Source organism: Macrobrachium nipponense, chromosome 1, assembly GCF_015104395.2.
Source record: "Macrobrachium nipponense isolate FS-2020 chromosome 1, ASM1510439v2, whole genome shotgun sequence".
NCBI classification, from domain to species: Eukaryota; Metazoa; Arthropoda; class Malacostraca; order Decapoda; family Palaemonidae; genus Macrobrachium; species Macrobrachium nipponense.
This window is the reverse complement of record NC_087200.1, coordinates 156,197,770-156,209,974: the sequence shown is the minus strand read 5'-3', so window position 1 is coordinate 156,209,974 and position 12,205 is coordinate 156,197,770. Positions and strand designations below refer to the sequence as shown.

Sequence of the window (12,205 nt, the reverse complement as noted above, 5' to 3'; positions counted from 1 at the left end):
CCGACTCTCTTGTTCAGGCTATCTTTGACAGACAGTGTTTTTCTGAAGAATTACAGCAGTACTGAGTTGCTGAAATAGAAGAGAGACAAACACTGTGGAACCAACGTCATAGATCTCCTTCCTTGTCATCATCTTCATCTTCTTCCTCCTCTCTCTCTTCTTCATTGTCTATTCCATTCCTCCCTGTCAGACGTTGGAAGGACTTCATGGCTCCTCCACACAAGGAGTTTAGCATGTCCTCTTCTTCTCCAGCAGCTGATCTCTGTTTGTCCAAACACTTCCTTATTGTACCTGTTCCTACATCATCTACAGCTGCTTCAAGCCGTGTTCCCTTCAAGGCACATGGCTGTGCTTGCTCTGCCTTAATCAATGAACCACACCCAGTTCTTGACTCCAGTGCTGCAGTACTAACATCAAGAGTAGGTTTCACCTACTCTTATTCAAGGAACAAGTGTTTTCCATGGCCATAAGAACGTCAATAAGACTCCCATCAAGAAGTCACTTGTGAATGACCTCTCTTCAAATTGGGACCTTTCTTCTCGTAGATCTCTTAGCCCTCCCCTCAACCCCAGATCCGTGTCTCTCCTATGCATGTTGAGATCCCTACAAGGCTGTGTAGCAACCCACGGCCTCCATCTCCCAATCATTATTGTAGCGCATGTTCTCCAGGAAGGGACCATGATCTGCACTCGGGAGCCCTGCATGGTCACGTAAACAACCACTGCATTCATCTCCTCATTGTAGTTCTCGCTCTCATTTTTACGGACTGGATTAGGAAAAGATTCCTTCTTGTTCTACAGACTTTCAGGCCCCCAAGAAAGTCTCGGGCTCTGAGCAAGCCTATGCTCCAGTGTTAAATTAAAACATTTTAGCTTCCTCTGACTCAGTTGACAGGCCAGACTGTGATCCCTGTGGCCAGGAGGTAAAGGATGCAGACAATCAGGAGTTTATGACCACCTACGCTGAGGTCATCAACTCATTCATGGGTATAATATTTAGACTTCTCCTTGGGTACTGAAGCCCTGCTTGGATCTAAGAAAGAAGCTAATACAAGCAGTCCCGGTTATTGGCAGACTCGGTTATTGGTGACCCAGTTTTATGGGGCTTGTCTAGTGCCATAAAATCGGTGATTTATGGCGCCATAACAGGCCAAGTTTTGGCTATCAGCACCTTCTAGTTATGGCACCATAACATACCTAACAGAGGCGCCATTAACTAAAAATCAGCACTCATTAACTGAAAATCAGCACCATAAATTGCTGAGTTTCGGTTAATGGCAGTTTTTGTTTATTAGCTTCCCTCTGAGAACAGAACCCCCACCAATAACCGGGGACTGCCTGCACATATTAGGAGTTGCCATGCTCTAATCATGCTGACTTCAATCTCAGTCGAGTGAATTCTCTTATCTATGGACAGGAAAATTCACTTTGTTCCAGTAGGTCCTTCAAGTTGCTCCCTCCATCTCTTCCTCAGCTCAGAAGTTTTTACACAACCAAGGCATGTAGATCCAGACCTGGTTCGTCTAGCTCAAATTAAGGTGGAGGGTCCATCCTTCACCCATCAGAAGGCCCATCCTTCACCCATCAGAAGACGGCTATGATGGAGACAACTGCTTTGTCAGCATTCCAGGCTGTTTTATGGCTTGACTTATGGTCAACAGCAATGGCCAAGATCTTTTCCACTTCTATGGGAGACAATGAAGAGAATGCTGCCTTCATTAGGTTGTTGCACTCTGGCAGAAAGACTAAATCTTATGTGGCTCAATTAATAGATAACATGTGGGCCAACTGGCTGCTCAATAGGAGAGACCGCCTTTTCCAAGGTCTTGAGATTCTTCAATACAGATTCCATCTTAGCTTTGAGGAATGGAGATACCTTGAGCTCCTAGTCTCTCTTCCCCAAGGACCAGCTTGATGCCACAATTGACAGGCTTTTTGTCCATCAAGCAGTCTCTATATCATTTGTCTTGTCTCGTGTTAATGCTTATAAGCCCACACCTCTTCTTCTTCTTAAACTTCTCCTAAAATACCTCAGGGCACAATGGGCTCTCACAGAGGTTGTCAACCTTTGCCATCTCCAACCAAGAAAACCCTGCAGCAGAGGCCCTTACAGCCCTGCTCTTCCAGACCCAGGAGAGGAAGCAGAGGGATTCCTAGAGGAGGGAGATGACAGAGAGGGTGCCCCTCCCCAGTTGCTGCCTTTGGTGGGAGGGTGACTGGTGATTCATTGGGCATCTTGGCAGCAGTATGGGGCAGAAACCTGTGTACTAGATGTTCAACAGATGGGATATCTACTTCCCTTCGAGTTTCCTCCTTACCTCTTCAAGTGCCCCCTTCATCATTCAATGTATACTCAAGGCTCTCTGAAACATCTACCTCTCTAAAGGGAAGTGAAGAAAATAATCAAGAAAGGAGCTGTGGAGATAGTGAAAGACCCACCTCTGGGCTTCTACTGCCATGTCTTTCTGGTTCCCAAAGCAACGGACAATTGGAGATTGGTCAGACCTGTCTACTCTCAACCTTTTCATCAGAAAGGCTCACTTCCAGATGGAAAAGCTTCGCACAGTTTGTCTTACTGTCACACTCAAAGCTGTCTTGAAAAGCATAGCTGGTGCCTGGTCCCCTCCCTTAATTAAGAGATAGTATCCCTTATAATCTATTTGTGTATATAAAAGGCAATTTCTGTCTTTGTCTGTCTATCTGTTTGCTCGCTATGCATGCCCAGACTATGAAAGCTAGAGCTACCAAAGTTTTACCAGACTTCCCCCCCACCCAAAGGTTTTCATCGATATCAAAAGTTCAAGGGCTGTTTCTAAGGGATCATAACCCATATTTTTTGTACCTGCTATTTTTCACAAATTTCAGAATAGACAGGTAGGGCTACCACATTCTATTGTAGACTCCCCCCGGCCCACGTTGTTTCTAAGGGGGTCATAACCCCTCATTTTCATACCCCTTCATTTCATACAACTCTTGGGAGTCAACAGCTAGGGCTACCAAATTTTTACCACTGACTCCCTTCCCCCTGGGAAGGTTTAAATCAGAATCTGAAATTTGAGGGTCATTTAAAGGGGTCATAACCCATCTTTTTCATGCTACCTCATTTTTTACAATTTTCAGAGTTGACATCTATGTAAAGGTGTTTCTATAGGTACAAACAAGCTCCCCCCACAATATGGGGGCCATAAGGCACCCTCAGTAGTAAGAGGGGGTGACACCCCGGGAATGGGGGCCCGAAGGTTTCCCATAATATTAGGGGGCAGGAGACCTACACTCTTTCGACTTACCGAGCAGGGTAGGAGTGGGTCCTAGCCTACCTACCTTGACCTTGATAGCATGAGGGGGTGCAGCCTCCTCTCTTTGGAAATTAGGGGCCAGTGTCAAAGCATTCAAATTTGGCACCATGAGTAAATGTAAAAGGGCCCAAAGGGTTAAAGATGAACCTACTGCATTCAAACTAGCTACCATGAGTTAACATAAATGACAACAAACATATTTAACATCAATATCAGCATTTAACTATTGGATGAGTTTTATCAAGGGCCGTTTAAAGGGGTCATCGCGAAAAAAATCTTCCACGAGAAACCCGTTGTACCCTTTATGCACTTGCCTTTGGCTGGTAGTGCCTGACTGAGCCAGTCAGTGACACAGTAGCATTGGCTGGGGAAAGACATATGTCCATGTCATTTAGAAGTGAATGAGCGTTCAATAACTCTACCGAAGGATGAGTACAACTGCTAGTATAAATCAAGACTAGCTGGTTCTGAACTATTGTCAAAAACAAACACGAGTTAGTTACTCTCTCACTTTTGTAGGGAGTGTTATTATTGCATCTTTTTGTGTTTATCACATTTACCAGTAATTTTTTGGGTGCTTTTCTTGGCTTTCATTATATTTGCTATGTTAGAGAACTTACTCCCCATCGACAAGCAAACTTCTTACAGGGCATACGAGTGATAAAATAACATTTGTAAGCCAAGAAAAGCACCCAAAAAATTACTGGTAAAGGTGATGAAACACAAAAAGATCAGATAATGACACACTCTCTACAAAAGCTAGAGTGTAACTAAGTTGTGCTTGTTGTTATTGTCAAAAGTTTCAGAACCAGCTTGTATTTATGATGGAAAATATATCATAAATAATATATCATCTATAAGGAGCAAAAGATATTAAAAAATGGAATGTATTGAATATTTGGGAAATAAAGAGGAAAGCAGAAGCTATGTCTTGAGCCACAGAATTTTCAATATCCACCTGTACTTGCAAAAATGACAAATTTTCCAAGACAATTTTATTTTTCATAGCTACAAATCTGAGGTCTTAACAATAGGATAATTTCTAGTGCCTAGCTGGATCCGGTTAAATTGCAGATGAAAGCAAGGAATCTTGTGAGATCTGGCAATGTGTGCGTATATCGGGTGAAAAGTGGTCAAGGACCATGTACCCACACCAGAGCATCAGTTTTTCCCAACTCAGGATGTCTTAGTAAGACAGAGGGGCAGCTAGAGGTGGGCAGTACAATGTTAAGACCTCAGGTTTGTAGCTTAAAGTATATTTTAGCCCAGCTTGTAAAGGTTTAATGTCCTTCTAGTATTTAGTCTGAAGGAAGCCATAATCAAATGATTGATTTGATCTTATTTGGTTTTCCTATTGGGGGGGGTGGGGGTTATTATAGTTCCATACTGTCTGTCATTTGTTAAAGATGATGAGTTTTCACGTTACAAAACCAATGACGTGAATGGATACATTTGATCAGATCGTTGTAGTTATGGGTTTGGTTTCCTTTCAAGCATGTTCATTCCCCTTAATGCCCATATATAAGCAGCATGAGAGAAGCTTTAGGGCGGTAATTTTTAAAGATTTCTAAGAACCCCTCAAATCTAATGAAAATTACACTTAATTGAAAATCTTATTGTAAACCAGTTTCCAACTTCACCTTTCTAGATTCTGGGGGTGTAAAATTATATATGTAATTCAAATTCTCAACTCTGTTGTTTCCAGTAGTGTAAAATTGTCATATGTAAACTCATTTTATATTAACTAATTTTCTCAGTTTGTACGGCATACTGTATATGATAAACATAGCCAACACAAATTCTAACAGGAAGTACAGTTACAAATATTTCCTAGACCTACATGTGAGATGTATGCATCATAGACAAAACTGACATGGGGTCAAAATCGGAAAGGATTAAGAGGCTTCTACATAAAAGATTTCCTGTCTTCACATAAGAAAGATTTAATTTCCTTGTAAAAATTTTCTCTTCAACCTGTCTAGCGTTCATTAAATTAGATATGATTCCCTTAATTATCCGACCATCACTAAATCTCAAATTCTTAATATTTAAAAGAATGTTGGACTCCATATTCAATACTGATATTCAGGCTTTGAAATTCAATTATAATTGAATTTCAAAGCCTGAATATCAGTATTGAATATGGAGTCCAACATTCTTTTAAATATTAAGAATTTGAGATTTAGTGATGGTCGGATTAATAATTATTGATCTCCTTTTACAAGAGAAACTGTATCATGAACTTTTTTTACTCCAAAAATAATCATGACCTAAATACTACTAAGGATTAACTTTTAGTGCTAAAAAATTAAGCTATTCACGTACGTACATGTAAGGAACACCCTAAAAAGTGTACCAACTGACAAAACAGGTACACAAAAAAATTACTGTATATATAATTTCTTCAACATAAACTTGATGCTACTTCTTTATTTGAAAGTTCCTCCAAGAAAAAATGAAGAGCAAAGGAATCCTCCACACTAAATGACAAAGGATTTCATTTGAGAAACAAGGTCAAGACGGCTTGATATTTCATGGCTACCTGAAATAAGAGTATGAAGGTCCTCTATAAAGAGGCCCCTAGTGCCTTTTGGTGATGCTGGAAGTGGTCCTTTATTCCTGGAAGTCTTATGTCCATTTGGTGTTTGAGTAACAAACGTTGATGACCATGACTTAAGAGCAGAAGGGAAAGAAGGAGCAGCAGCAAGCATATGGGAATGAGGCAAAGGAGTAATTAAGAAATCCACTGATGAATGGGTAGGTGAAGCTTGAGGAGTGTGCAAAGCAGGTACTAACTTAGATGAACTAGACAAGGATGAGGGAGATAGCAAACGGTGATGGAAAAGTACATTGCTTTTTTTGAAGTTTAATTCTGGTGGGGTTTGCTCAAGCTGGGACATGTCATGGGAGGTCACTATAATATCCGTGCAGCATGATTAGGAAGGAAAAAATGGAAGTTAGAAATTGGTGCATGGAGGGCTTCCTAGGATCCATGCTTTACTTGCTAGATATTATTTCCTATAAAAATATTCAAAAGCCAAGGATATTGCTAAATACCTACAGAAAATTACATCAGTACATTACATCATCCATGACCATATTTCTTATCAGTTTAATTTTATACACATATTTATCAAATAGCACAGACCTACGTATAATTCTAATTACACTTACATGGAATGACTTGTAAATTAACAGGCTTTGTTCTTCCTGGAGTTGATAATGGAACTCCCTGAGCTTCACAGTAATATCTCCCCGAGTGCTCCACCTAAAAAAAAAAAAATCATATATTGTCAAACTTATAACTATGTGCATTCTAACAAAAAATTTTCATGCTTTGGTATTTTATGCACAATTTCCAAGATCACTTTTTGTACCTGTAATAATGAGTAATGACAAAAATAATATGACAAATTGCGTATTCACGTATATTTTTTCAAAGGTATACAAACCATAGCCATTTCAAATATGCATGGACTATTTTCCTGCGTTTGCACTGGACTGCCTGTGTATCAACTCAACAAGGATGGTACCCAGGTGGAAATGGGGGAGAACGGTATCTATCTATCAGTTTTATACATTTAATCATTACTATTTTGTTATTTTTATTTTCTGGGTTAGCAAAGTGGGTATAGGCATGGTTTGTTGGTCAGTTTGTAAGTCTTTCTTGCATTTGTTGTGGTCGTGAACTGGATTGGACAAGAAGTGCAACAGAAACAGGTGCATAAACAATGTAACTCACATTTTGGTTGGGGTGGGAGTTTATTCAAAGGGATGCCCATTCTTGTCCACCTGATACTACCAATTGTTCTTTCACCTCATATTCAGGAAGAAAAACTGACAGGAAATAATGATGTGGGTTACCTCCACATGAAAGGCTAAGAAAAATACTAATTACTTGAAAAATTAAGCATTTGCTCCTCGAGGCTTACAAACAATACTCTATCATATAAGAAAACCCATTCCTTAGGTGGAATGTGTGCTACAAGAGTAGAAAGGGGAGCAGAAATCCCTATGGTGCTTGGAGTCTGTACAAGACTTTGGGTCCTGTGCCTGTTGAAGCAGAGGAGGGAAGGTGAGCTCCCCCCCTCCAGGAAGGTCAGTCACTGGAGGGGGATCAACTGGATCTTCTCTGCCTCATGGAGAGAAGCAATGAGATGGAGAATAAGTTCCCTTTTGAGAGATCTTGCTGTTCTTAGTCTTTGTCAATAGGAATGATCTGATGAGGAAAAGGAGGATGAAGAGGATAAAGGAGGTGAGGGATATCAGTGACATTTCTTGGCAGTCACTTGCTTGCTCAAATGAGAGATAGGTGCTGAGAGTCAGCAAGGGGGTTGGGGCTGGGTGGGGAGGTGAGGACCTCCACGTGCTCAGCCACTGGCGGTACCCTCTAGGAGGTAGACATGGCAAGAAGGAAGGGGAGGCTGTTCTGCTTTTCACCCCCGTGCCCAGCCAAGGACTTGAAAACACTGAAAGAGAAGGTGAGAGAATGCTTATGTTGGCCAAGCCTTTTTCAGTTGCTGTACCTTGTCTGATGGTGTAGACAGTTTCAAAAACTGTGATTTGAACTTTGGACATAGGGGAGAGAATGTTCTGGCCTGACTTGGCATAGGGCTTCTGCTAGACAAAGCAGACTCAAGAGTTCCTACTTCTCTACCCATAATTCTCCCACTGTGAAGAAGGCCATTAAGCAAATTCAGAGCAGGGGGAATCATGAAAACACCCTTATCTCCTGCAAGAGATACACACTGAGTGTAGATCTATCTCTAAAGGTGACATAAAATGACTAAAAATATTGACTACAACTTTCACTTCAATGTTCTGTCTGCTCTCCATGGGACTTCCAAAAAAACAAAACATACAGATGAACTTAGAAAGTTTAATTTTAAAAATTCATACATAGGAATAGCCAGCACACAAAAAACACAGAATGCAAGAAATGAATGAACTATACCGCTGATGGAGGAACAATGGCTAACACAGGTTGGGTGAAAATGGGCATCCCCTCTCACCCATCTCCACCAGGATACCAGGTTTATTTTAGTCAGCACATAGCCAGTCCAGGCATGCACAAGAGGGATATTCCACAATATGAAAGGCACAGTGTTTGTATCTCCATAGGAATAAAGTATGAACTACTACTACTACTACTACTACTACTACTACTACTACTACTACTACTACTACTACTACTATATTTTGGAAGAAAGCCCTCTTTTAAACAAATTCTGTTGAATAAAATGGCAGAATTCAGCTAATTTATCTTATATTATTATCTTTTCTATTTTTCTTATTACTCGCTTTTCTAGCTCAGCGATACTTCACAATAATTGGCCAATATTCATACTGGGGATAATGCTTTAAGTGGTATTTTATTCAGAACAGGCTTTATTAATCAAAGACTCGTATTATCAGAATACTGGTATTATGGGATGGCGTTCCTGTGGTCCAGATCAAGCAGGGGTCATCATCAGTGTTGATCTGGACCATAGGAACGCCTTCCCATATACCAGTATTCTGATAATACCAGTCTTTGATTAATAAAGCCTGGTCTGAATAAAATACCACTTTCAGCATTATCCCCAACATGAATACTGGCCAATTATTGCTAAGTATCGCTGAGCCAGAAAAGCGAGTAATAAGAAAAATAGAAAAGATAATATATAAGATTAATTCGCTGAATTCTGCCATTTTATTCAACAGAATAATAATAATAATAATAGTTCTATTGAAGAAGATTGCTGCTTCAGCTGCATTAATTTCATAGAAGTTCTTTTCTATTCTTTTCTATTCTTCTTATAATGGCTTTTTCAATAATACTTATTCGATACATAGGAAAAGTAAAGATCGAGGAATGACAAAATTTATGTATATATTCAAATCTGGTGAACATTATCCATAGATTAGTACAAACAAGTGACTACTCTATGTAAATGAAATGAAAGGAAAATAGTTGAGGCTGACATTTCTTATGGATTCGAACAGATATTCTCAAGGTTGTGGCTTTGAGTAGATTGATGATGGTTTTGGTGCTACCCTAATTCATAGTCACGGGGTCAGCCGGGGGTATCCATGAGCTGAATTTTCATTGGTTGGAGGGGTGCACTGCTCCTTTCCTATTGGTGGCTGGAAAGAATCTCCAAGCTATTTTCTAAAGTTGAAGGTCTAACAGTTGTAACTTGGCAGACTGTCGAAGCTGAACTGTGCCACCTGGGCGTGATGTCACTGTGAGCTGAAGCCGAATTTTCATTGGCTGTTGGATGCTGCATGACATCATGGCGAGCCAAATTTTCATCTGCTGCCGGGCGGCTGGTATGATCTGCTGTACCCTGAGAACATCACTACCTGCCTTGCCTGCCTACGGGACAAGGATATGAAACAGCGAATGCGGGACATCACAGGTAAGCTGATTTCCCTCAATGGCAGCAAACTGCATGTGACAGCAATCTCAGGACTACATGAACCTTACCAACTATGAACCAACCCTGGATCAAGATGCTTTATTAAGACTCAGACTAAACTATCATTTCATCTCCACACCCAAGCCCCATTAGAAGAGGTTAGAGATCGAGTTACTGCTGGACTCCATACGGCAGTATGAAAGCTACAACACTGATAGAACGACTGACTCCCTTCAACCTGTTCTTCTTGCTGAAGCCCTCCCGGAACGGGGATCCTACAGTATTGGTATCTTCTGTGAACTGAACGAGGCAGCAAAGGAGTTGAAGGTAAAGAAGAAATTACAATTCTGCAGGCAGACAAGGTGGCAGCCTTCATTTTGATCAACAAGGCAGAGTACCACCAAAAGTCCAACGACACCAAGTTTGAGTTCTTGACGAATAACCCAACCGAAGACATCAAGAGAGAAGCCAATCGTACCATCAGTACTGTAAATGCCGCAACAAACGCCGTACATTTCCCGCCTATCATGGGAGATACAATCTGGGATATCTGTATGGCAATGTAAAAATTCACAAAAATGGAAAGCTTCTCCGATCTGTTTTAGCCAAATGCCAGCCCCTACTTTTGCACAAGCCAAGTGCCTGAAAAATATTTTAACTCCCTACATCCCAAGTAGCCATAAACCATTGTTTACAAATGCCTCAGTCGATTAAAGTATACAGTGGTACCTTGACATATGAAAGTCTCAACTTACGAAAAATTCAAGTTACGAAAGCAAATACGAAGATTTTTTGGCTCTACATACGAAAATAGTTCTGGTTACGAAAGGTTATTGCTGTAAAGTCCCGAGATTCGCCCAGACCACCGATAACAATTTTAAAACTCGCGCGCCGCAAACTGATTAGACTCGCCACCATCCTCCCGCTCTCCCATTGGTTCCTGATGCTAGTCACTGTCATAAGATCCTGCTCTTCTATTGCTCTCCCATCGTGCATCTACGTAGCGGCGTTCTTCGGTCACTCCGAAGCAGCATCGTTTCTGTACGCACGCGAAATTCGTTCGTTCTATATGATTTCGTTTATTAACGTAAATTCGTAAGTGATTTCATTGTAGTACTACTTTATCGTGTTGTGTGAGAACTTTAGCACATACGTATACTACATAACTTAATTACGTATAGTATATACGTAATCATGGGTCCCAAGGAAGTTGTTGAAGTTCACGGAAAGAAGAGGATGCTTTCTATACAGATGAAGATGGAGATCATTAAAAAATATGAAGCTGGCATGCGATTGAGTGTGATCGCTAAGGAATATGGCCGAAATCCGTCGACGATAGGCACCATCCTTAAGCAGAAGGAAGCCATCAAAGCAGCTACATCTTCCAAGGGCGTGACTATTTTGTCCAACAAGAGGAGCCACGTGCATGATGAGATGAAGAGGCTGCTTCTTCTATGGATTGAGGACAAAGAAATCGCTGGGGATACAATAACCGAGACGGTAATCTGCCAGAAGGCAAGCACTATTTTCGCTGATCTGATTGCCCAGGCTGAAGACGACGGAGGAGAAGGGACATCGACAGCAACCCCAGCCTTCAAGGCATCTTGTGGATGGTTTGATAAATTCCGTAAATGGACTGGCATCCATTTGGTGGTGAAGAAATTGAAATTTTGTAAAAAAAAAGAAAAAAGAAAAAAAAAACGTAAAGTATAAATAAGTAAAAAAAAATTTAAAAATCAAAAAAAGACAAAAAAAAAAAGAAATTTAATTTTAAGTTTTTTTGTAAAGTTAAGTGTTACGGTTTTGTGCCATTTGTTGATGTGTTTCGTAAAGTTTAGTCTATGTCTCCTGACATTTTTTGTGTGTTTCGTAAAGTTAAGTGTACGTACTAACAAGTTTTCACCCGTTTGTCCTCCTCCTCTGTCGCCACTTTCGGAGATAGCCTCACTCAAAAGGTATGTACATACAGTATTTCTTGTATACCATGTACACTAATACACTTTATTTACAGGTACTATGTAGTGCATATTAAGTTAGGTATTGAATGGTCCAAATTGTTGTATTTCATTGTTTAGGAATGTGCCTCAACAGTGACAGTGAGTGCCCTGACAGATTCAAGAGTACAACTGTCAGAGTTTTCGTAGGGAGAGCCCTTACCCACTGCTCTACCTGGTTGGACACCCATCAAGAACTCGACCATGTCTCACAGATGCTTGTCAACAGTGGGTATCGTAACAAATTCGTCAGCAAAGAAGTGCGAGCAGCCCTGGACAGATGGTATAATGGAAGCAAGGGCCCAAAGCCCCATCCTCAGGACAGCATCAAGATCTTCTACAAGGTTACGATGAATTCACAGTACCATGAGGATGAGAAAGCCATGAAGAAGATCATTATGGAAAACATTTCCTCTGTGGAAGAAAACAAATCCATCAATTTCGTCATTCATTATAAGAACCGCCATTCAAGGGACTTGATAATGAGGAATAACCCAACTCAGGCAATGTGAGAC

General features: G+C 40.7%; 1 protein-coding gene across 1 annotated transcript in view; it reads right to left on the bottom strand.

Moving 5' to 3' along the window:
• The window catches only part of LOC135219776 (basement membrane-specific heparan sulfate proteoglycan core protein-like), a gene marked incomplete in the record, with an annotated part of 1,285,796 nt that overhangs the window by 507,189 nt on the left and 766,402 nt on the right, over nt 1–12,205 (bottom strand). The window contains 1 exon segment of the mRNA XM_064256828.1: nt 6,470–6,563. Coding sequence (XP_064112898.1) covers nt 6,470–6,563 — 94 coding nt within the window.